The following is a 25,418-nucleotide window of genomic DNA, read 5'->3' on the forward strand; positions in this document are numbered from 1 at the left end:
AACAAAGCTGTTAAATCTGCACATTAGCTATAAAAACTTGTAATTTTCCATTGAAACAGCAACTTCAGAAATAAAGTTTCAAACTTGTGGTGTTAAATCATCTTTGAAGACCGTACAATCACAAATTCCCCATCATACATGATGAAGTCAAACCAATAAGTAGTAGTCAACATTGATTGAACAATGAAACTGGATTTTTATTACAAACAAAACGATTATTATTTTTGGGTGATAATTTCAATATTTATTTAGGTGTCATGAGTAATACTACATACAGTCGTGGGGTGTATAAGCATCATGCAGTCATTTTAAAAAAAAGTAGAATACACTATTAAAAAATTAATTTTTTCATGTGAATCTCATTTATTTTTTTTTTTTTAAAGTGATTGTACGACACTTGCACACTCACAAACTGCAACTATCATTTCTCTTCGAGATTTGGAATATTTTTTGAAATTTTATTGTTTGAGAACACTGCTGTTGCTTTTCAAGATGTTGATATTTCCATGCAGCGTTAAATTATAATACTCGGGATTAACAGAGAGAGTTGAAGATTATAAACAAAAACGGCATGACTGGAATATTAATCTTCCACCACTTCCACTTCCAGCAGATGATGAAAGTGGGCATTTTCAGAATTTAGAAGAGCTCAAACTAAGAACTCACTGTAAATTATCTGAATATTGAAAAACCATGCGAACGTTAAGAGTTTATTATAACAAGACCACATCAAGGTTTTATGAGCAAGTACACATAAAGGAAAGCAGGCGGGGAGGGAGGCAGAGAGGTATACCTCTTTTCTATGGAAGTAAACAATCAAACACACTCGTACACGGAACATTCAGCGGTCGAAATTCTTCTGTTTTGGGTTGCTAATACAAGAGAATTGGTTTCTTTGCATTTCGGCCATTTTGGGACCTTCCTATCTTCATTCTTGATTAGCTTTGTAGTCAGAGTCTTGAGAAGACTCCTCATGTAACTTACCATGACAGTAACAAGCTCTCTGCAACATTTAAAAAACAGTTCTCTGAAGGATGCATTTATTTGTATACCAGAACAAACAAGTCAATATCTAAAAGTTAAAACCTCTACGCGCGTCACTAACAAACAGTATCAGATAGAATTAACAACAAAAATTACCCTGCAGCATCGACCATAACAGCAGTTGAGTCCTAGAAACAAATGAGGAATGCCAAATAGTTGTATGCATCTTTCATCATCTGCTGTGTATTTGATTAATAATAATTTTTCATAATGAAGCTTTTCAAGCATTTTTATGAACTTTATATTATGGTTCAAAAAATAATAATCATCATTATACATAATATATAGTCCAACAGTATAAACACAAAACGTTAGTTTCTCTATTCATTTCGTTCTTCCTTACTAAATTCATCTTAAATAATAATCTAAAAATATACTACAAGAAGATTTTTTTCATAATGCTTTTGTAATACCCCGGATTGAGTATATGTAGGTAATAAATGAGATCCCACATTGTTTGGAAGGGAGAAATTCATACCCTATATAATGATTCCATAGGATTCCAATTGTAACATTGACTAATCCTTTTTTAGTATAGGCCTAGATGTGGTTTGGGTTTTCCTTGCTAGGTTTGGATACTAAAACTATCTCAATCTATCTTATCTCATCTCATCATTATAATTTTCACAAATTCCTACATAAAATACAATAAATAATTCAACTTTTTTAAATCGCAAAACAATAACAATATTAAAAGAAAATATTCTAACAATATTTTATTCAACTTTCAACTTTCATCTATAACTATCTCATCTCATCTAACTATCCAAACCCTACTACCTGAGTCATTTACAGCTTTAGTTCTAACTTTTCATCTGTAAGAGATGGTTTATTATGTGATAAGATTCTAACCCAGGTTACGGGTTCCAAAAGCATATAAATCTATCTCAGCTATCAATTTTCTTCCAAGGACTGAACTCTCAAAACAGTTTTTTATCTAGTATCCATGCTATTATCATTATATGGCCCAAAATTCATTACTATTAGCATCCATAATTCATTATTTTCCTTGCACATATTTGCAAAAATACCATCTTAGTTCTTCAAGATTTATTTCTATATGTAAAAGTAAAATAGTTTCAGATTTTTTTATTTTTTGAGTCATGGTGTCAGTGATTCTCTACACAGTCATGGTGAAGAACAACAATCTGTAAAATGGCTTAATAAAAAAAAGAAAATCTGGGCCAACAGGTAATTTCCAAATTCTATGCAGGCTACCAAGATGTTCAAGAGTTGCCACGCATTAAGAACAACTTCAAAGAAGATGGAGAATACTGACCAAATCAAGGATAAAGGATGCATTGTACTTACAGTGGTGAGCAAGGAGAACAACCGCCATTTACATAGTACACAAACAAGTACGAGTCACAGTGCTGACCATTGATTAAGTAGAAACCTTGCAACCTCCTTACACACTTGAATGACATTTTCTTGTACAAATGGATTGCAGGATTATTGTAAGATATGACATGCAGGTAAACTGCTCGGCAAGTTGGGATACTTGATGCATATTTTATGACCTTCCGAATTAATGCAGAAGCTGCAAATCCATCAGGAATCAGTTGTTTTGTGTGCAAGGAGTCTCAAAAATTGTATCAAAGGGGGAATATCCTACCTATGCCACAATTTCTATAGGCTTCTACTACTCCCACCGTCAAAATGTAGACTAAAGTTTGATCTGATTTTGATGAGTCATATCTTAGCAAATCCGTTATCTACAAGGCCAACATTGGTAGAAATGAGTTAAGAGAACCAATAAAAAATTAAAATGAACAAAGAGGGAGAAATGATGCAAACTTACAAAATCCAAATGATTTTAAGCCCTTTGATTTACCTACTAAACCATGGTAAGCTAAAAAGAAAAATATGTACAGAGAATGTCAATAAGGGGTAGTGAATCTGATAGGAATTTTTCGCATCAATAATCTCCTTAAGTTGGAATATCTCGTGGTAGATTCTACAACACTAAATATGAGCCAAACATATGGTAATTGCATAAACAGTTGCCAGATAGCTGGCAAGTAATGTCTCAAGAGTTGACCAGGGACCTCAAATCAAACCTCACCTTGCAAAGGATGCAAGAGGAAATAAACCATCAGGAATAAGGGTTTAATGAAAGTTGTAGAGTAAATTTTAACCACTCACCTCACTTTCTTTTGCAAGAACAATTCGTGCAGTTATAAATCCAATAAGTTCATCACTTTGACCGTTTGGCCGACTGCGGTCAACGGCAGCCCATGATACAATTTCACGTCCATTGACAACATTTTGGAAGAACTCAGACTCGTACCTGCAGATTAGCACTGTGTTATAAAGAAGAAATTTCATCATCCTGAAGTTTCTAATTGCTGAAGAGAATCGGATGAAAACATATACCGGATGGGAAACAAATCCCCATGGATTCGCTCTAAAACCTCAAGGTCGGAGGGTTGTATAGGCCTATAGCATATAGTTGGATGGTGAGACAGCTTTGGGTTTACCATTGAGGATTGCACTGTTAATCCCCAGCAAAGATCTGATATACACGGAGAATGCGATCACAAACTTCTTCCATTTAAATCAGATCAGCCACAAAGGCCATGCAGCAGTTGGAGAAAACTGTAAAAGAAATTAACGATTTCATTAGTTACTTATGATTACAGATTGCACACATACAAATACAGAGAGAAGGTGATTTCCTATTTGAGTTGGAAAGGAGCAAAGAGCATATTCAATTTATAAAAATAATATATAAAAATAGAATGCATTGTTTTGACAAGCCTAACAGTATTCACACTTTTTCCAATTATCATTGACTGTGCTTTGGTATCTTTCTTTCAATCAAAAGAATAAAAAAACATTGAGAACAATAGTGATTACGAACACTACTATGAGGAGCGGAGAAGAAAGGGAACGCTGATGCTAAGTTCTTTTCAAAGGAAATATGTTATGCCCCGCAATAATAGCCATGAAATTCTGATACCATCCACATTAGACTTACAAAAGAAAGATCAAAAGTCAGAATATTGTTAACATCTTGACTCTGCACTGGTTATCTTCACTTCTAAGTTAACAGAAATCATAGACTATCGCAATCAAATTATGGTGTTATAATGTAGCAGGCTAAACCGAGATGTGAAAACATATATTAGTATCTATATACTAGTATCTACTTGTCCAAGCATACAAAACTGATTCTCTCCATATAGAGTAACTTATTTTCAAAATTAAAACCAGATTCCCGAAGTTAAAACCAGATACCCTTCAAAGTTCAAAGTGATATTTAAATCAACACCCTAAAAAGTATGAAACAAACTACACCATGAAACCAGTTGGCGACGCACAAGTTTATTGATTGGATATATAAAGAAAAGATAAAAAAGGGGATGAATGATTCCATCGCTCTACAGAAGAAAGGATGTTCAATAGCTAATCTTAGCTTTCAAGTTTAAGGATCATATTCCTGAATAATCTCTTTTTTTTTTTTTTTTTTTTTTGTATTAGCACTGGGTATTCGAGAACGTCTCGACTAATCCCAGAGGTGCACAGGCCCTCAGCAAGGAGTTTTCTACAAGTGCACCTCAGGTAATTCAAGAAAGAAAATCCTTCAATCCAATAGCCCCTAAATATTGTTTGCACCCAAGAGGATTCAAACCTTAATCCTTGGAGGGAGCATACCACCAAGACTAAAGCCTTTACCACTTGAGCCAACCCTAGGGATTTAATCTCATTTTGAAAAGAATAGAGTTTCTATTTTCAATAAAGAATAGAGATGCGTTAAAAAAGCAAGGAAAAATGTATAAAGACAATCAATAATAGAATTGCCATAAAGAAGATAAAAAATCATCAACTCTATTAAGCCGAGAAAGATTGGAAGTCATGTAGTTGACCACTAACAGAATACACTTGCAAAATAAATTTTTTGCAGTACGACACTTCTTTTGTTGGAATAAAATGGTACTTATTTTTCCATAAGAAAGGGCATTGGGGGTGGTGAGCAAGGTGAGAAATTAAAACAAATACTACAACGGCACCAAGGACAAAGCCTAGAAGGGTAAACTAAGCAAGAAGATTTATAGGAAAAACAACTCAGCAGGATTTAAAAACATCAAATTAGGGGTATGTGAACTTCTGACCAAGGTGACCAACAAAGCCAAGCAGTTATACATACATATATATACATATATATATATATATATTAAGGTAGTGATTGGCACACTTTTCTTATCGGTAAACAAGATTTTATTGATCAAAAGAATAGGCAAGAGCCCAAGTATACGGGATATATACAAGAGTAATGCCAAAGCGTGCTAGTTTAGAGATACAAGGAATTCATGAAAAGTCATGCCTTGAAAATCAATTACAATCGACCAAAGGAGTAAAGTATAGAATAATAATTTTCTAAGCTCATCCATAGACTGCACTTGATCTTCAAAACTCATTTCATTCCTCTCCCTCCAAATACACCACCATAAACATATTCGAACCATCTTCCAAATTGATACAATCTGAGAGTAACCCTAAATGTCTCTCCAAGAAGCTAGGAGGTTAATTACCCGTGTAACGCCCCAATGGAAGGACCAAACCACATAGTCTATACTCCAAATGACTAGTCAATGATACAATTGGAGCCTCATTGGAACATTATAAAAGACAAAAACTTCTCCTTCCCAAGTAATGTGGGATCACATACACTACCTGTCTTATTCTCTTATCATATGGGGTATCACAATCTCCTTCCCTTAAATTTTAGACGTCCTCGTTGGGCCCATCTGTCGTAGGTGGCACAGCTCAAATCCCACATTTCTGGTTGGGATAGGCTCTAATACCATTTGTAACGCCTCAATGGAAGGCCCAAACCACATGACCTACACTCTAGAAGGACTAGTTAATTATGCAATTGAAACCCCATTGGAACAACTTCTCCTTCCCAAGCAATGTGGGAATACATCACCTACCTTATCCTCTAATCATATGGAGTATCACAACCCGTCTTGGCATCACCCAAGCTAATCCCATCCGAGCAAAGACTTTATTCCACAATGCCTTGGCAATCTCACAATGAAGTAGTAGATGGTCAACCAACACTCCACTCTTTTTGCACATACAACACTAATCCATGACTATGATTCAACGTTTCCTTAGATTGTCTAGAGTGAGGATCTTTCCCGAGAAAGCCATCCATACAACAAAATGTCTTTAAAGGTGCCTTTGTCTTCCAAATACTCTTCTATGGGAATGAATTTGTATTGTACATTGTCAAGAAGGAGCGGCCTATGAACTTCCCTTTCTTAGAGGAGCACCAAAAGATCTTGTCTTCGATTCCCCCCAACAAATGGGTGGAGTACACTAGGTCATAGAACTCCAAAAAAGTGTCAATTTCCTAATCTTGTGTATCTCTAAGGAATGTAACATTCCATTGGGAAATACCATTAGAGTATGAAGAGGTCCGCAATCAAGGCTTCTTTCATGCTTGCTATACCATAAACTTGTGGATAAGTTTCCTTGAGTGCCCTCTCACGCACCATACATCATACCAAAATTTAATTTTGATTCATCACCCACTGCAAAGCGGGTATATCTTGTATATGTGTCCCAACCTCTTCTTATATGCTTCCATATAAATATTATAAAGTTAAAATATTTTTAAATATAAATATTTTTGTGTTGGAATTTGAAAAAGTTGAACTATTTTTTGTGTTTTGTTCAGAAGTTTGAAAATTTTGTAATGATTAGGTAATGATTAGATGAAAAAATTTAAAATTTAAAATTGAAAGATATTTGTATTTGTGGTGTTTGGAAATTGAGATAAGATGGGATGGGATGGGAGGCCTTTGCCATCCAAACCAGGCCTTAGTCATTGTATAATGTTTAATGCAATGCATAGGCTTGTGATGAATATTGTGGACCATTTTCAACGAAGAAAACTAAGAGGATACTTGGGGAATGAGATGAGATGAAAATTTTGTGAATAGTAGTAAAATGGTTTGTAAATAGTATTGAGATAGTTTGAGTTAAGTATTTTTTGGATTTTGAAAAAAGAAAGAAAAATTTGAATAAAAAATATTCTAAAGTTAGAAACATTATTTTAATATTATTTTTGTTTTGAGATTTGAAAAAGTTGAATTGTTTTTTATTTTTTGGTTATTTTTGGGAAAGTTATAATGATTAATTTGAAAAAGTTGTAATGATTAGTTTGAAAGTGTTTGTGTTTGAGTTATGTTTGGCAATAAAATGAGATGAGATGAGATAAGATGAGTTGAGATAAGATGGGATGAAAATAATTTCCAAACATCCTCTAAAATAAGAATGTCTGTAACACTATTATGTATGTCACCTTATTCTGAGAATTTTTAAGGAAAATAAAAAAAAGAATTCAATAAATGCTATCAACCCCAAACAAACTTGAAGAACTCGTGTCAAAACATATGGAACTTCAAGTGTCCTAAGAGCATCCCAACAATACTATGATTTTCATTACTTTTTTTTTTATAGATAATCAAGAAGTTTTATTCATAGAAATAGGCAAAGCCGGAGTACACAAGGAGTATACATGAGAAGCACCCAGTTAGAGTTTACAAAATCATAGACGTTTAGCCCATTACAAACAATGGCCCCCACCCATAAAAACAATGATGTTGTCCATACGAAAAAAGTTGCTTTTGAAAGAGCTTTCGTCTGCCATATACTCTTCCATGTGAACATGGTCATTCCAGGACTCGTTAGAACTTGGTAAAACGATCTGATAGTGAATCTACCTTTATTGGAGGGGCACCAGTTCATCTTATCACTAGTACCCTGTCATGCTTACGAAATACAATGCTGCATAGAACTCTATGATAATCTCCAACTCCCAATCTTGGGTTGCCCTAATGAAATCAACATTCCATCGAGGGGAGCCACTGGAAAAGACTAAGAGATCAGCTATCACTACATCCTTTTCTTGTGCAATATCAAAAATGGCAGGAATGTATCTTGGAGACATCGTTCACCACACCATTTGTCATACCAAAATATGACACAAGAGCCATCACCCACCACAATATGTTCATGTCTTTGGAAGATCTCTCAATGTATCCTAATGTATTTCCACAAGGGCAATGCTAGGGATCCCATTGGAGCATCCTGCTCCATTTTTTTTTTTTTTTTTTTTTAGTTTTTTTTTATGTAGTCATTAAGAAAATGTTGTTTAATAATATTGTGAATTTTCTTATTTTTTAAAAAAAAAATATTTACAAATATTAAAAAAATGATGTGAAAAAAAACACTTTTAAATATTTTTTCACATCATTTTTTTAATACTTTTAAATATTTTAAAAAAAAAATCACAATATTATTAAACAACATTTTCTTAATCACTACGTTAAAAAAAAAACTAAGAAACAAAAAAAAAAATTGGAGCAGGATGCTCCAACGGGATCCCCCAGCAGGATCCCTATCATTTTCCTTTCCACAAACTCATCCCATAGGCCGTGTACCTCATTCGAGCACCATCCTTCCCAAGCCTCCCCAAACTGTGAATCTATAACGGACTTCCATAGGACCCTCTTTTCGTGTTGGTACCTCCACAACCATTTACCTAATAGGGATTGATTGAATTTCATCAAGTTGCAAAGCCCCATATGGGCTTTTCATTACCATAGCCACGCATGAAAACTGTGCATTGAAAGCAATGCTTTCAAAGGTCCTACTAGATTCTACCATGTAAAGGCTTCATCATTAAGTTATCAACACGAGGTCAATTTTTTTCAATTCTAGAACTTCTTCACAAATTAATGCATGAAACCAAACCAACTGAAACATATATATATATATATATATATAGAGAGAGAGAGAGAGAGAGAATCATAACAATTGCATTTTTTTAATATAAACTTCTACTTTTTTATACCTGAAAAACTCATCGAAGTGAAATAAAAATCCAGGAGAAACCAAACAGACATTGTTCACATCGTCACCATCATCATAATAACAACAACGAAAATAATAATAATAATAATAATAATCATAATATTAATAATTTCTAGATAGGTCTCTCTTGTATGCTCAATGTGTACTTTGGTTGAGCCTTTGCGCTTATCAATAAAGATTTTTTTTACTTATCAATAATAATAACAATAATGACACAAAAAACTGTGAACAAGGAAGAAGAGAGTTCGTAACTGATGGTGAAATCTAAAAAGATCACAGAGCAGGGATTTCACTTTTCTCTACTTTGCATGGCATGAGAGGAAGCAAAGCATGAATTTCTTTATTTTTTTATAAATATATTAATTAATGAAGTCTTAAAAACTTGTAAAAAGAAGTAAAAAAAAAAAAAAAACAAAGCCAAGCCAAGCGAAACGAAACAAAATGGGCACCCATCCAGGGATTGAGGGTTTCAAAGAAGAAATCCTTAAGGCTCGCCCCCATTTTCTCCTTATACTCAAAGCTCTGGTTGTTTCTTTATCTCCACCAAAATAAACAACTCAATAACGTCTTTACAATGCATCAACGTGTACACACAAACTTCACTTTCCAATACACCAAAAGTTACACCACATGGCAAGACATAACGAAATAACCCAAACAAAATGAGAAAAGCATTCCAAAAGAGCACTCACTACCTCAAAATTCCATATTAGATGATCTATTGATTTCCCCAGCTCCTACACATGCAACACCAATCCATTATGTTATGGTTCTGCTTGTGATTTTACCTGTAAATGATGTACTCTAGCTATGATGTACGGAAAGGTGAAAGGGACAACACACAGAGTAAATGGAGAATTCATATGCTGGAGTGTGTTCGAGGCCACTCCTTCCTCCAGAGAGAAATTAAAAATGCAATAACAAACTTGTCAGATTTGACAGACTACCGCACCCGCGTGGGCTTTAACAACCCTCTAATGTAATTACAAAATTACACTTTCTTTGTCTTTTTCAAAAACAATAAAACTGTAGTAATGAAATGAGTAAAGCTGTGCATTTAACTAAAACCTAATGCTACACCGTTTTACACTTATTCCCTACGGCACCACTTAGACTTCAGGATAAGGCTCATCCCGAACCCTAGCTCTTCTTCATACGGATCCTGCAAAATCTCTTCTTCTCTCTCAACTGCTGCCTCTCTCTTCCAGAGCCCTAAAAACTCCCCCTTTTCTCTCCTTCGATCCACCACCTCCGAAGCCATGTAACACATTACAACAACGTTCCTTTTTTCGTAATTTATCCAAAGTAAGGACTTCAAGGCCGAAAGGACAAGTCCAACCAGATTAGCCCAATTTACTTCTTGCCGATTATATGGATGGGATAATTGAGTATGAAGACAGAGTCTACTGCCCACGAAATAGAACTTCCCATAAGGAATAGGCCCTCCCCAACAACAGCCAAGCATAAATGTTCCATAAAAAACACCAAGATTCAAACCCAAGAAGTACAGGACATTAAAGCAAACAGGCTTCTTTACCAAATAAAGACCCGATCTTCTTAACTTTTCTACATCGAATACTAAGCTCAACTCGAACTCTAAGACATTAAAAGAAATAAAATACCGAGAGAGAGAGGGAGAGAATTTCAAACCATACGAACTCAAGATTAAACGGTCGAATTTTTCAAATAAACCATTAGCCATTAAAATTATATATAACACGAGCAACCCAATAAAATTCAATCAAGATTACTTCATCAAACACCAAGATTCAATGAAAAAAAGGAATCCCATATAAGATCTCGAGAATAAAACTGAATCAGACCTACTTACCACATCGGTATTGGCCGAGAGAGTCCAGAGAGAGAAACGGAAAAATCAGAGGTTGCTGGAGGTTCAGAGATGAGAAAACAACGAGAAAAGGAACGGAAATTTTGGGTTTTCGTTTGTCGGTTCCAATTTTCTACAGGTAATACTTATTGGACTTCGATTTTTGAAGCGTCAAATTGAAAATTGTATTTTATTATTCTCTGCTTTCGTATGACTTCAGTTCTGTTCTCGGCAACATATAAAGAAAGACTTAGCACTTAAGAAAGATATGGTACGTGCAAAGAATTTTCTTGACATATCATGTAGGGAATTTGAATATTCATCATGACGAAAATGCCCATCATATTATTTGGTCTTTCTTCTTTTTTATTCCAATATTTTTTTAAAATTGGATTTAGTCATTTAGAATATTAGAATATCACACGATAGGAGTTCAAAAATAAATAAATAAATAAATAAATAAAGAATTTCACACGCTAGGGGCAAAAAAGGAACTATCTAGGAAAAAAACTAAAAAAGGTTTCCATGCATGATATGACATACGTGATATGAGTATAAACACGTCTTAGTATAAACACGTCTTTGTGGGAGTGGAGGTCTGTCCTTCTTCTCTTGGAAGAAATGCACTTTACACTTTCAAAATACAAAAATAAAAATTCACTAACTTTTAAATCTCTACTCTCTTTTTTCCATTTTTATAACAATATAACAGTCAAGACCTCAGTAATTTGAGGGTACAAAATGCACCTTATTTTATAATTTTCTTTTATTTTTAAATATTTATTTAGTTTTTCATTTTTGGGTCATGTTGGCAATCCAATTATTTAAGCATGTGCAATGAGGCTAATCCCACAATCAACCTTGTTTGCAAGCCCGTGGTGCTGAATTCGAGCTCGACCAGACTTGAAAATAGGCTAGACTGGATTTATTGAAAAGAACAAACAAATATTCTCCAGATGATTAATAATCAAGTCAAATTCAAGCAATTCATGATTTATTGCAATCTTTTTGGAGTTCAATCCTGTGCAATTAAAATGTAAAAGACATAATCAGTCATCACGAGTTGAGTTTCCTATGACCCAACATGGATAATCGAGACAACATCATTGTTACTATCATGAAGATGATAAATGAACAAAGAGCAGAATTTGATGTTCAGACAAAGGAGATGCTCAATTCTTGTATAGTTGTTACATGTTCCTGCGTCTTAAAATCTCAAAATTTACTGCCTTATGTTCTTAGCAACTTCTCTACATACTTTCTTATTCCAATTGTCCCTATGACAGTTTGTCGCAGCTATTGCCGAGTTCAGGTGAGACGCCATATGCTTAGTATCTAGAACTCAAAGAACCGCACCAGTCATGAACCGATGATTGAGTATAGCCTCTGCGATAGGCCGTTTTCGGAAGTCGGGATTCAGCATTGCCTACAACAACAATAAAAAATTTTCAGAACATAAAAGGAAGTAAAGAAGATAAATGCAGGTGGTCCTAGAGAGAGAGAGAGAGAGAGAGAGAATATTGGGTTCTAATTTCTAATTCTATAGAAACCCTTCCCCATCATGTTGTAAAACTAACTAGTAACTTGGTAGAAAAACTGAGTCTTCTGAAACATAAAAGAATGAGTAAGAGTTGAACTTCTGAACATAAGAAAATGAAATTAGGGAAACAGGGACATATTCAATTTACTAAAGCACTTGTTTATGTTTTTCCTTTTTGGGAGGGCAGTTGAGAGAGAGAGAGAGAGAGAGAGAGAGAGAGAGAGAGAGATGCCCAGCACTCAAGTGAATGAGTGTGCGTGATGACTTGCGTCGAGCATTTTATCATCAATTACAGATGCTCCTGTCTAAACATATTATTGTTATTGGCAACATACAAAATTTGTTGGGTGCATGAAGATATTGATTATGGAATATAATAATACCTGGAGCAACTCCCAACCAGCACCATCACCAAGATCCAGGAATTTGACAGCATCTAGTAATCGGTCATCTGCTAAACAATACCTGTCAAAAGAAGAGGAAAGAAAAACTAAATAATAACTAAGATGCTGAAGAGAAAATGAAACAGCCCTGCAAGAAAGATATTGCGCATGGCAAACAACAAATACAATAAAAAAATGAGTATCAATTGGGATCAGCAAAATTATCAGTTTCTTGACCAACTAACTGAAAATATACACTAATCAATTCCAGGATGGGTTTGTATTGATTCAATCATCTTAATTCTTTGCCACAAATATCCATATTAGTGCTAGAAATGGCACCAGATGTTTACATTAATCAAACACGGTCATGTTTAGCCAGTTATCTAGAAAGAACATGCTTTGTTATGATTCAATCCATTTCCCATCAATTCTGCAACAGTGAAATAGAAGGGGGAAACAGAATAAAAATCAGATAATAGGACTTAAAGTTCTTTTAGTTTAATCATATATTTTGCTCCATAGAGCTTTCCCAGCATTCTCCTAACATTTTCATAACTCTAATTTCACTGGGAGGATTATTCTCCATTCATGGAGGCCCACTGCCAAAACATGAATATCAGACTATCTAGTTTTAAGATGTAATGATCAGTTTATCTGTAACTGCTACTATGGTTAGATATTAAACGTTCAATCTCACACTGCCAAAGAACAACGATCCTAAGATGTATTCCAACTAGATAATTTTTCAGTTTCCGATATAACCAGTGGTTTTTGAGTTCTATGGATCATTTGCAGTATTGACTCAACGAAAGGGAAAATGATTTCAGAGCAAGGCAAGTATCCAGACTACAGAAAAAAGACAATAAAGCTCAACCAAAGTCAAGGAGAGACAAAGGAAGTTTTCTTAACACTCTAATCCAAAATTTTCAGCATCACCCAGGAAGAGGGGGGGCCCGCTGGGAAGGGATGGGGACAATTATAGGTGTTTATTCTTCATTTCAGAAACTTAACTCCATACATTTATTCACCAAATAAAGGAACATGTAATTATCCCCACAATCACAAGTACTTGAATGGTAGGATATTAAGGCATCTTACTCTCTTGTGGCTTGAAGATCAAGCTGGAAAGTGCTCTCCAGCAGCCTCTGCAAGTTCATGGCTTAAACAATTAGGGTCTAGAATACTTATTTTTTGTGCATTATAAAATTTACTAACAGTCAAAAGCATTAATACACAGGATGCATTATATTGCATCCTCTCAGCAAGTTGCAATTGAAAATTCAAGAGAGCAATAAAATCCAAAAAAGAATTCAAACTATATAATTCAATTAGGATCTAGAAGACTTTCAAACATCATATCTATGAAGAGAAAATCATTTCTAGAAGGAAGATTTGAACCCCAAAAAATTAATGAAGGTATATCTTACTTGCAAGGAAATGCTATCCATTATGCCCGCTTCACAAAATGGAATAAAAGCCAAGTATGCAAAAAGAAGACCTGCTTCATATCTACAGGGTAACAAGAAACAAAATGGTAACGGAGTATGTAGCTGAAACAAAGTACTAAGATGAACCAATGTTTCAACAACCTACATATCATCTGCTATTCCAAAAGCTCTTTTCTCCATTAGTGTGAACGCACCAGCTGCAGATGCTCGTCTCCAAAGTCCCTCTGAGAGTGTTCCAGGACTCTCTTCCAGATATGGATAGCTAGAAGAGATGAGATGAGATATAAAATTATTTTAAGTTCTAATATACATTGAAAATTATTTTAAGTCAACAATTCATAACTTAGGATATAATGAAAAAAGAAGCAAAGATAAATATTCCTGATACAGGTGTGATGTTTCTGCAAGAAATATAATGTGATTACCACTGCATCAGTTCAGAGTAGAAATTGCCATCCCCTGACCCTCAACAAGGCCAAATACCCAAAAAAAAAAAAAAAACAATTATCTTGTTCTAAAATGGTAAAAGAAGTCTCTTTCCCTATTTCTAGTTAGGTGTTCCTCTTGTATACTTCATGTGTTCTTGGGCTATGCCTTTTGCCTTATCTAATAAATTCTTCGATTATATATTAAAAAAACTGTAAAAGAAAAAATCCCACAGGTGATGTTCACATATTGGTTATGTATACACGCAATGTGAACAGTTTAGAGAGCTCCAATGAATTTCTTGAGTTTCCTCCAATTAAGTGCCCCAATGATCTGCTTTCATTGTAATATATCATAAGCAACATAACATTTTGGTTGCTTCAATCCATAACTGGGATTCACTACACCTGGAAAAATGACTTTCTTTCTGAAAGGCAAACGAAGAATTGCATTTACAGGGAGAAAAAGCCCATGTGGGATGGGTATCCTCGCTATGTAGGATACATCTACATCAGACATATACAAAAGATCCTTCTTACAGGATACAGAAAAAAAGTTGTTTTGATTTGAAAATTATGTTGAAGCTTAAACAAAATAAAAAGGGCAATGATAGCATTAGCATACCTAATGTCAACAGAGAAGGCTAGATCTCGAATTCGCGGGACTAAGTAAGCAGCATCTCTTTCTATAATAGTACTGCCATAAGATATTACCGAATTAAAAGAACAATTCCACTAGTATCATACCAAAAGAGTAGTATCTTGAACCAAACTGAATATTTTCATAGCACATACTTAAGAAGAATAGACGATGGTCCAAGACTCTGGTGTAATCTATCATGGTCATGCATGAAAGCTAGACCTCTCAAGGCACCCCGGAGAAGGTTAATGACAAAATATCCTCTGCGTTTGATTTTCTGTTCTTGTTCAAATTGATTCCAAGAAATCTGTTCTCCAAGTGCACGGTTTTTTGATACTTTTTCACTTGTAACTTTAGCATAGTCCGCGGCACTATATTTCCCATCATTCCGGAAAGCAAGCCACTGTGTAGGATAATTATTTTTAAACAGAATCTACCAAAAGAAATACCCAGATGTCTCATATGTCAGTATAATTGATATCAAGTAACATACCTGCTCCCCAGTTTTTGTTTCAAAACCACCTACAAGGATCAGGAGATTCTGACAGATACCTTCTGAACTGCTCTGTGAAAAAGGTACCCCAAAACTAAAATTAATAGGTCTCCTTCAGTTGCTTCTGACAACTTGCAATTGACCGGAAGTTTATATAATTATTAGAGGGCAAGTAAAAAAAAAAAGTATCTTGTCCTACTTGAAGGAAAGAATGAGCATTCAACTCGTTTGCAGCCATCATATCAGCTTCCAAACCACTAGCTCGTTGTCCAGGATAAACCTTCACAGATAAAAGCGGTATTCTCAACAAAAATTGAGTATAAGGACTGAACTAAACCATAAAAGATGTCTTGATTAAACTACAAAGAGAGGCTCTACTTGCAATAATATATCATAGCAAAATCGCCCAAAAATGAAGTAAACTTTCCATCTAAAAAAACTAAGGGGCAAAACCTTCACTTGAAGGGTCTTCCTTTAAATTATTTTCTCCATAACTTTGATAACAAAAGGATTCATGATTCATGATTCATTTTTCAAGCATCTGCATGTGTTTTGGACAAATCTAAACTATGAGTCATTGAGTCATCCATCATAACATTAGAAGATGAAACTCCAAATGTTAACATCTATCTTTAAAAACTTCAGTTTTTTTATCAGTAATCTCTAAAAACTTCAGTGACAGGTTATCTTTCTCAACATAGGTATAACAGATAGATTGCATATATTCATAACTTAAACATGAGCATGCACCTATCTTCCATCAACCAAGGAAAATTTTCCCATCCTCCTTGATTGTGGAGGTATTCCTGGAGGCTCACAGTACTCTAAGTTTGAAAATATATGGCTGAAATCAGAGGGTTTTGTCAAGAGAGTCCAACAATGGTGGTCTTCATACCAGCTTTAGGGAAAACCAAGCTATGTCATGGCAAGTAAATTGAAGAATTTGAAGAAAGACCTGAAGGCTTGGAATGAGCAGGTGTTTGGCAATGTGGAAGTCCAAAAACATACTCTGTTTGAAGAACTCAACAGATTGGAGGGTGTGTAGGAGGTTAGGGAACCATCCGCAGAGGAAAGAGCTCGTAAAGTCCAAGTGTCTGCAGAACTTGAGAGTGTTAGATTATTGGAGGAAATATCTTGGAGACAAAAGCCGAGAGCCTTATGGTTGAAGGAGGGGACAAATGTACCAAAATTTTCCACCGGGTGGCAAATTCTCATAGGAGGAACAATACAATCGAGATATTGTTGGTGGATGGGGAGGCAACTTCAAATCAACCAACGATCACAGACCATATCTTGAGGTACTATGAGCAATTGCTTTCAGAAGAATTTTCTTGGAGGCCAACATTAGAAGGGCTTACCTTTGATGCACTCGAGTTGCACGAAGTAGCACGGCTGGAGCAACCCTTCGAAGAGGTGGAGATCCAGAAGGCAGTAAAAGTATAGTGGGTGACCAAGTCCGGATGACTTCTCTATGACTTTTTTTCAAACTTGTTGAGAAGTAATCAAAGATGACATTATGGGCGTCTTTCATGAATTCCATGAAAAATGAAGGTTTGAAAAAAGTCTCAATGCAACTTTTATTGCTCTCATTCCCAAAAACCAGGTGCGGTAGAGGTAAAAGATTATCAACCTAATAGCTCGGTGAGTGGGATGTACAAGATCATGTCGAAGGTGTTGGCGAACAGATTGAGTTTGGCAATGGATAAGCTAATATCCAAGCCCCAACATGTCTTTGCTAGAGGAAGGCAAATTCTTCACTCGCTACTTATCGTAAATGAATGTATGGATGGTTGACTCAAGCCAGGAGGGTCGGGACTTTTGTGCAAACTAGACATGGAAAAGGCTTATGACCGGGTCAATTGGAGCTTTTTGCTCTACATGCGCGGGCGTTGTGGCTTTGGTTCGAAATGGTGTTCATGTATTACTCACTACATCTCAACAGCTTGGTGAATGGCACCCTCGTGGGATTCTTCAAAAGCTCACGGGATTTAAGACAAGGTGATCCTCTTTCCCCGCTACTATTTGTTTTTGTAATGAAAGCCTTTATCAAGATGATCTCAGGAGTTGTGGAGGGCGGTTTCCTCAATTGATTTTCAATAAGGGAGTCAAGTATATCTCACCTTATTATTTGCCAACAACATCCTAATATTTTGTGGGCCAAAAATGATCATATTCAAGCTTTGAGGGCTCTTCTTCTTTGCTTTGAAGCTACTTCGTGATTGAAGATGAACTTGGCCAAATCAAAAGTAGTTCCAGTGGGAGATGTTGCTAATATGGAGAGCTTGGATTCCACCTTGAGATGTAAGATATCTTATTTGCCAATGAAATATCTTGTCCTCCCCTTGGGTGCACCATTCAAATCAAAATCAATTTGAGATGATGTATTTGAGAAAATGGAGCAGAAACTGGCTAGCTGGAAGAGGATGTATCTATCCAAAGGTGGTAAGGTTACTTTAATTAAAAGTATTGTATCCAACCTACCGACTTACTTCCCATCATTATTCTTGCTTCCTACCAATGTAGCCCAATGTATGGAGAAACTTCAGCGAGATTTCTTACCGGGGGCGGTGGTTTAAGTTTCAATTGGTAAAATGGGCTAGAGTATACTCCTCCACATCAAAAGGAGGATTGGGTATCGAGAATTTATAGGTTTTTAACAAGGCTGTGTTGGGAAAATGGTTATAGAGATACCATCAAGAACAGGGGACCTGTGGAGAAACATCATAGACTCAAAGTACGGTGAAGCATGGGGAGATTGGTGCTCAAATGAGGTAAGCAAGCCATATGAGGTGGGGCTTTGGAAGCACATAAGAAGAGGATGGGATGCCTACTTTAGAAACACCCGGTTTGAGGCAGGTGATGGACTCAAAATCAAATTTTGGTACGACATATAGTGTAGCGATAGGCCACTCAAGCAAGCTTATCCAGAAGTCTATGGCATAGCAAGAATGAAAGAAGCCTCGATTGTGGACCTGTTGGTTACATCAAATGGTGCTCCTCAATGGAATGTGACTTTTTTAAAAAATGCAACAAAATATCATAGTTTTATGATCTCATATATTCCACTTGCATGAGGAGAGAAGTTGATGACAAGATTTTCTAGCTTCCTCTAAGAAAGGGAAGTTCACTATCCGCTCTTTCTATCAAGCTATGCACACACATACAACCAACTCATTCCCATGGAAGAGCATTTGGAAGACAAGAGCACCATTGAAGTTACTCTTCTTTGTATGGACAGCTTCGTTGGGGAAAATACTCACACTCGACAACTTAAGGAAGTGTCGATTCATTGTCATGGAGTGGTGTTGTATGTGCAAAAATAGTGGGGAGTCAATTGATCATTTACTACTTCATTGTGAGATTGCCATGACATTATAGAACAACTTCTTCACTCGGGTGGGACTAACTTGGCCGAGAAGGGTAATCGATCTCTTAACTTCTTGGAGAGGCCTTCAGAGTAACTCTCATATTGCAGCAATATGGAAGACGGTCCCAATATGCTTATGGTGGTGAATTTGGAGGGAAAGGAATGACGGAAGCTTCAAATATCGAGAGCAATCAATGGAAGAGCTTAGGAAATTATTTTTTAATACTTTACTTCATTGGTCGGTTGTAATTCCTTTCAATGGAAAGAGTCTCCATGATTTTCTTGTAGCACTAAACTAGCACGCTAAGGCGATGCTCATGTAAATGTCCTGTATACCTAAGTTTTCACCTATTCTTATGATCAATAAAATTTTGTTTACCGATAAAAAAAACTATCACCATTACTACAATGTCCTATTTGTGCTATCAGCCCTTTCATCTAAAAAGAACGTTGTAATGTGCCTCCACCATTCAAATTGGGGATTATATTTAACAAAAACAAATAAGTTGAGTAATAATAGGGTTATTTTTCATCCAACTTTTTTTCTTTTTATCATAAATTTTGAGTGTTTCTTTTTGTTGTTAAGTCATGATTGGCCCACGAAATTTTGCATAAATACAAACTATGGTTTTTTACTATTCTCTTTATTTTAATATACTATAGCTCGTTGATGAGAAGCATATGTTTATTAAATCATATTGATTAATCAAAACATGTTAAAATGGTTCAAAATATGGATGAATATCAGCCACATGACCATAGAAAATCAATCTTAATGTTAATTAAGATGATGAAAATGACAACGATAAAGTAGAAGAAGAAACACATCATCAACAACAATAATACTACCTTAAAAAGAATCGAAGTCCCTCTAAGTGGACCCTGGGAGACTCTCCCTTCGTAAAGCCTGCAAAAGAACTGCCATGGACGATATCAGTAGCAAGAAGGATAACATTTTCACCTTAATTATTTAATTTTTAGATTTCTGACGATCATTCCTCCTATGCTTCAAAATTTACCTGATCTTTACACTGCCTTCTCCCACATCTTGAACTCTCAGTCGCCCCAAATCTCCAGATGAATATTCAATATCAGTCCCCGATTGCAACCCTGAATAGCTGGGGGAAAAAGACCTTCTACTCTTATATCGAAACCCAATTGACTTAAGTTTTTGATAAGTACCAAATTGACTTGAGTAAAAGTAATCAAAGTTAAGAACACAGAAAAGAAAGATATTACAACCAATATAAGAGAAATTCTACGTAGAAGGCTTACACCACACACTTCCACCTAATCAACATGTGATTTCTCAGTTACCCTTCTATCCTAATGCTTAAATATGTGTGAGTTTAAATAGAAGGGCAAAAATCACATTAAAAAGCGTAATCTTTGAGGCTTTACTATATATGTTCTAAGAAAACAACGAAAGCCTAAATGCTAAAGCTAACATAACACTTTTCTTCTTCTGAATTCTCATTTTCTAGTGGAAAAAAGTAACTGAGAGTGCAGGACTCAAATTTTCGTTTTATTTTTAATTTTCCTCCACTTACTCGTCATTTAAATGGAATTAAGTACAGCTTTATTGAGAAAAAGCAGAAGACTGAAAGCTTCAAAGCTTAAACATTCCCCAATCAAATTCTAATAATAATAATTGATTACGACAAATTACATAGAAAAGAAGCCAAATCGAGTACCCAAATGGGACCCTAAGGTTCCCATCGTTTGCTAAAGCAATAATAATAAAATTATGAAAACGCAGAAATAAAGTACTCTAAAGATCTCAAAAATTTTCCATTTATTACAGAGAAACCCAGTTATGTAATAAACCCAGTTAAATACATTTCAGTTCTGTACATAAAGCAAACTCAAATAAATCTCGTTGATATATCCGTGGAATTTCATCTAATTCCTTTCCTTTTCGTTTCTCAGCAACCAAACTGGAGTAAAATATAGGATATGCAGGTACATAGACCTACAAATGAATGCATTTGTATACACCACACCACGCCACACCACAGAGCACACCCACACCCGCACGCACTTAACCGAGCCAAATTCAGGTCTAAGATATTTTCTTTCCTTTCCTTTCCTTTGTCTTTCATTTTGCTCAGGAAGTAAGGCGAGAGTTAGGTAATCAAGAGGAAATACCTGGTGATGTTCATGAACCCATAGCTACCAACAAGCCTCCCAACCTCGAACGACTCAGAGTTGGTGATAAGAGTCGCTTTGCAGAGTCGACAAGGCCGAGTTCGGGTCACTGAAGCAGAGCCTCTGGAGAAGAGAAAGCTGGGCTTGTGACCGGGTGCAGTGAGGAGCATCGTTGGTTGGTTAGTTGGTTCTGCACGCTGCGTGATTGCTCGCGAGTCGGTACTCTTCCTTCTCGTGATAGAGAGTGGTGCCAATGAACGGACACCGATGAAGTAGAGATGCGAAGGATAGGCATCCCCTTTTTTATAGGTTTTTTAATTATCATTAAATTGTACAACTAAATAGTTGTTATCGGATTCCATCTTTCATATTCACAATATTTTTTAAATTCACATTATCTTCCAAATTCACATCTTTTAAATTCACATCACCTTCTACTTATGTGTGACTCGTTATTATATCACTATCAGAACTCCTTGTATGATCATTTGTTATAAAATAAGAAACAAAAGTTAGTGCATAAATCACGTCAAATTGCACACACATAAGATAACAACCAGTGGAATGTAAAAGAGGAGAGAATGGGGCCATGGTCAAATAAATGTTGAGAGAATCACCTTAGCTAGCAGATAACCAGACACTACTTAATTTTCTCTACTCTTTGGTTGACTAGGTTGTGAATATTTTTCATCCTCATTCAAAGCTAGGTGTGGAAACAGAGACAGTATTATTTCTTCTTCATTTGCAGTAAATTAGTATGAACACAGTTTGGTGTAGCATAAAATAGGAATTCATAATTCTCTCTTGCTAAAGGACGTGTAGTGAAATTAATGTAGTCTTTCAAATCTCATCATCTAATGCAGTCCCATAGATGAAATCAAACTGAAAAACAAATAATTCTAGAATTGAAACCAAAGCCAAATCTATTTAAAAGCTTGGGCATGGCTGCGCCTTAACCTTATGATCTATTGAAAAATTCGGAATCCTCCTGACGATTCAACTTTATTTTCCCCTTTGTGCAATCCCATTTCACTGAAGAAATCAACATTATCCATGAACCACACAATTTCATATAGCATAATTATTGCATTGTCAAGCTAAAAATGAACAAAAAATAAAAATAGGGATAAAACCAAACAATTCAACACTTTAAAACAGTCAAATACCGAAAAAGAAATACCTGAGCAACACCACTAATATCAACCATGAACAACAATTAGTGTGTGACTTGGATGGTGGGTAATAGACAGCGGTGGAACTGCACTTGCGATGGACTCGTGGGGCAAGTCCCGACTTGGGTGAGTAAACGATTAAGATGGTGGGTAAGTTGTGGCGTCGGAATGGTGGTGGTGGACTGGTGGAGGTGGATGCGGGCGATGGAAGTCTGGTCGGCGTCGAAAGATTTTGGTGGAAGTATGGTGGGCAATACACGGTGTTGGCTTCTCCTCAGTTTCCTATCTTCTTTTCCCTTTACCCTTTTCTATCACATGTGACCGAGTGTCGCGTGATTTTGGTGTAATTTTTAATGTGTCCTAATTTTAATGGAAGGCTGTTAATAGCTAAAAATTAGTCGGACCGCTTAGAAGCGGCTTTGTAAATGCATAGATCAATTTAGTGGATGACCATTTGGTTTCCATCTCTTATACCGACTCTTAGAATTCTCATTCATGTATCAACTCTTGGAATTCCTAAATTCATCAATATATCTCATTAATTCATGTATCATCACTTCATATTCATTATCCTCTGATGCCTATAAAAAGATGTCTTGAGGATCATTTGTAGAACAAAAGAATTTCAAAGAGAATGATATTAAGCTTCTGAAGAGCTAAGTTTACATTGCTATCTTCCAAATCTCTTGCTACTTCTCTTTAGTTTTACAACACGTTATTGGCATAAGACTCTAGCTAACGATTGTGTTCTTTTGATCTTTCACAAGATATTTTCAAAACATTTCCCGAATCACTGTAAGTTTCTCTTCCATAAATATTGAAATCTACTTATTGCAATATAAATCATTTCATAAAATTTTAATATGATCTATGTAATATTATATAGAGTATAATGTTATCATATCAATGCAATGAATATTCTTGTCTTCTATATGTTAGTTCGATTTTAAATATTTCTCTCTCATTCAATACTATGAAAAAAAGAAATGAAGCATCTCTGAATGATCGTTCTAAAGCAATAATTTTATTGAAAATTAAGTACCTCACAAGAAAATAATTTTAAGGAAGTAATACGTGTACTAGAAAATCGTGATCCACCCAAAAGCTCGTTATAATTAAATACACATGAAGTTGCACAACTGAAATTGTGTAGAGAAAAAATCCAATAATGATGATATGTTCGAAATGAAACATATAACATATTCACGCCTCGAATATACTTCTGCAACAGCAATATCGAGTGCGAATGTTTACTAAGTATTTTGAACTAATATCTTATTTACTAGTAGCTAAACAAAACAACAAGCTGTTAATAAAAAATCACCAATCTCATCCAATTGGTTCTACTTCATTACCTAAAGTAAATCGAAACTCATTTCATCTAAAGAATCTATGGTCGCGAACGTGGACGTGGTAGAAAAAGAAAACTATCCGGATTTAGGAGAGCATTATTTTTGAGTTGTTATCTTTTAATACATCATGTTATACTTTCTTTTGCATTAATAAATCTTATACATATTTTTTAAGGAGACATGAATTCTATTGATGCATTGACCAATTCCAAGATGATTAGTGAAGATATGTGTCTGGAAAACAGTTGTACAACACACACAATTCATAAGGATAATAAATATTTTCAATATTTGACATTATATAGAGCCAATGTCAATATAATATCTAAGTTATCGAACATAATTGAAGGCTCCAAAAGAGCCGAAATCATGTTGTTAAAAAGAACAAAATTTTGTATTGACAATGTTTTGTATCTCTTCAAAGTCTAAAAGAAATTTACTGAGTTTTAAAGATATTCATCGTAATGGTTATTATGTTGAAACCACTAATAAAGGCAACGATGAATATCTTTACATTATAACAATAAATTTAGGCTAAAAGCTCCTATTAGAAAAACTGCGAACTTTCTCTCCTGGGTTATATTATACAACATTGAAAACAATAATATCACATGTCATAATGCACCAGAAGTGCTCGGATCCAAAAATCTTTATACTTTGGCATGATAGTCTTGGTCATCTGGGATCAATTATGATGCATCGAATAATTGAAAATTCATATGGACATCCCTTAAAGAATCAAAATATTTTTTACCAAGTGATTATCCATATGTAGCACATCTCAAAGGAAAGCTAATTGTCAGACCATCCCCTTCTAAGATAATTATTGAATCTCCATCATTTTTACAAATAATCCATGGATATATATATGTGGACCTATACATCTACCATGTGGGTCATTTAGATATTTTATGGTTTTAATCGATGCATCAACTAGATAGTCATATGTTTGTTTACTTTCTACTCGAAATGTTGCATTTGCAAGACTTCGTGCACATATTATTAGATTACGGGCTCAATTTCCTGATTATTCAATTCAGACTATTCGATTGGATAATGCATGAGAATTTAAATCTAAAACTTTTTATGATTATTGCATGTCAGTTGGGATTAATGTCAACATCCTATTGCCCATATACGTACTCATAATGGTTTACCTGAATCATTTATTAAACGTTTGCAATTAATTGTTCGATCATTACTTCTGAAAAAACAAACTACCTGTCTATACTTAGGGACATCTAATTTTGCATGCTGCATCATTGGTTCGAATAAGACCAATTGCTTATAATAAATATTCACCATTGCAACTTGCATTTTTCCAACTACCAAATATTTTTCATCTTTGTACAGTTAGTTGTGTTTTGTGTGTTTCAATTGCACCACCTCAACGCACTAAGATGGGTCCTTAACGTAGATTTGGAATTTATGTTGGTTTTAATTCTCCATCTATCATTAGATTCCTCGTACCTTTAATTGGAAATGTTTTTTAAGCTCGTTTTGAATATTATCATTTTGATGAAATAGTCTTCCCATCATTAAGGGATGAAAAGTTGCTAGAAGCACAAAAACAAATAATATGGATCACTTTGACGCTATATCATCTTGATTCTCATACAAATCAATGTGAATTGAAAGTTCAAAAGATCATTCATTTACAAACTATTGCAAATGAATTACCATAT

The 25,418-nt window shown here is 35.1% G+C and overlaps 2 protein-coding genes across 2 annotated transcripts; both read right to left on the reverse strand.

The window, feature by feature from the left end:
- Positions 1 to 697: 697 nt before the first annotated feature.
- On the reverse strand, positions 698 to 10,983 carry LOC121254885 (histone acetyltransferase MCC1). The gene is made up of 6 exons (XM_041155080.1): positions 10,766 to 10,983; positions 3,421 to 3,642; positions 3,190 to 3,334; positions 2,660 to 2,759; positions 2,356 to 2,584; positions 698 to 1,003 (listed from the first exon to the last, which is right to left on the reverse strand). The coding sequence occupies exons 2-6, from the start codon at positions 3,525 to 3,527 to the stop codon at positions 817 to 819; spliced, it is 768 nt and encodes a 255-aa protein (XP_041011014.1). The 5' UTR covers positions 3,528 to 3,642; positions 10,766 to 10,983; the 3' UTR covers positions 698 to 816.
- Positions 10,984 to 11,739: 756 nt separating this feature from the next.
- On the reverse strand, positions 11,740 to 21,496 carry LOC121254884. The gene is made up of 12 exons (XM_041155079.1): positions 21,210 to 21,496; positions 20,081 to 20,179; positions 19,911 to 19,968; positions 15,894 to 15,974; positions 15,695 to 15,766; positions 15,357 to 15,604; positions 15,187 to 15,258; positions 14,282 to 14,398; positions 14,116 to 14,197; positions 13,787 to 13,833; positions 12,686 to 12,767; positions 11,740 to 12,188 (listed from the first exon to the last, which is right to left on the reverse strand). The coding sequence occupies exons 1-12, from the start codon at positions 21,377 to 21,379 to the stop codon at positions 12,105 to 12,107; spliced, it is 1,212 nt and encodes a 403-aa protein (XP_041011013.1). The 5' UTR covers positions 21,380 to 21,496; the 3' UTR covers positions 11,740 to 12,104.
- Between the last annotated feature and the right edge of the window lie 3,922 nt (positions 21,497 to 25,418).

This window comes from Juglans microcarpa x Juglans regia, chromosome 3D (assembly GCF_004785595.1).
Source record: "Juglans microcarpa x Juglans regia isolate MS1-56 chromosome 3D, Jm3101_v1.0, whole genome shotgun sequence".
Classification (NCBI taxonomy): Eukaryota; Viridiplantae; Streptophyta; class Magnoliopsida; order Fagales; family Juglandaceae; genus Juglans; species Juglans microcarpa x Juglans regia.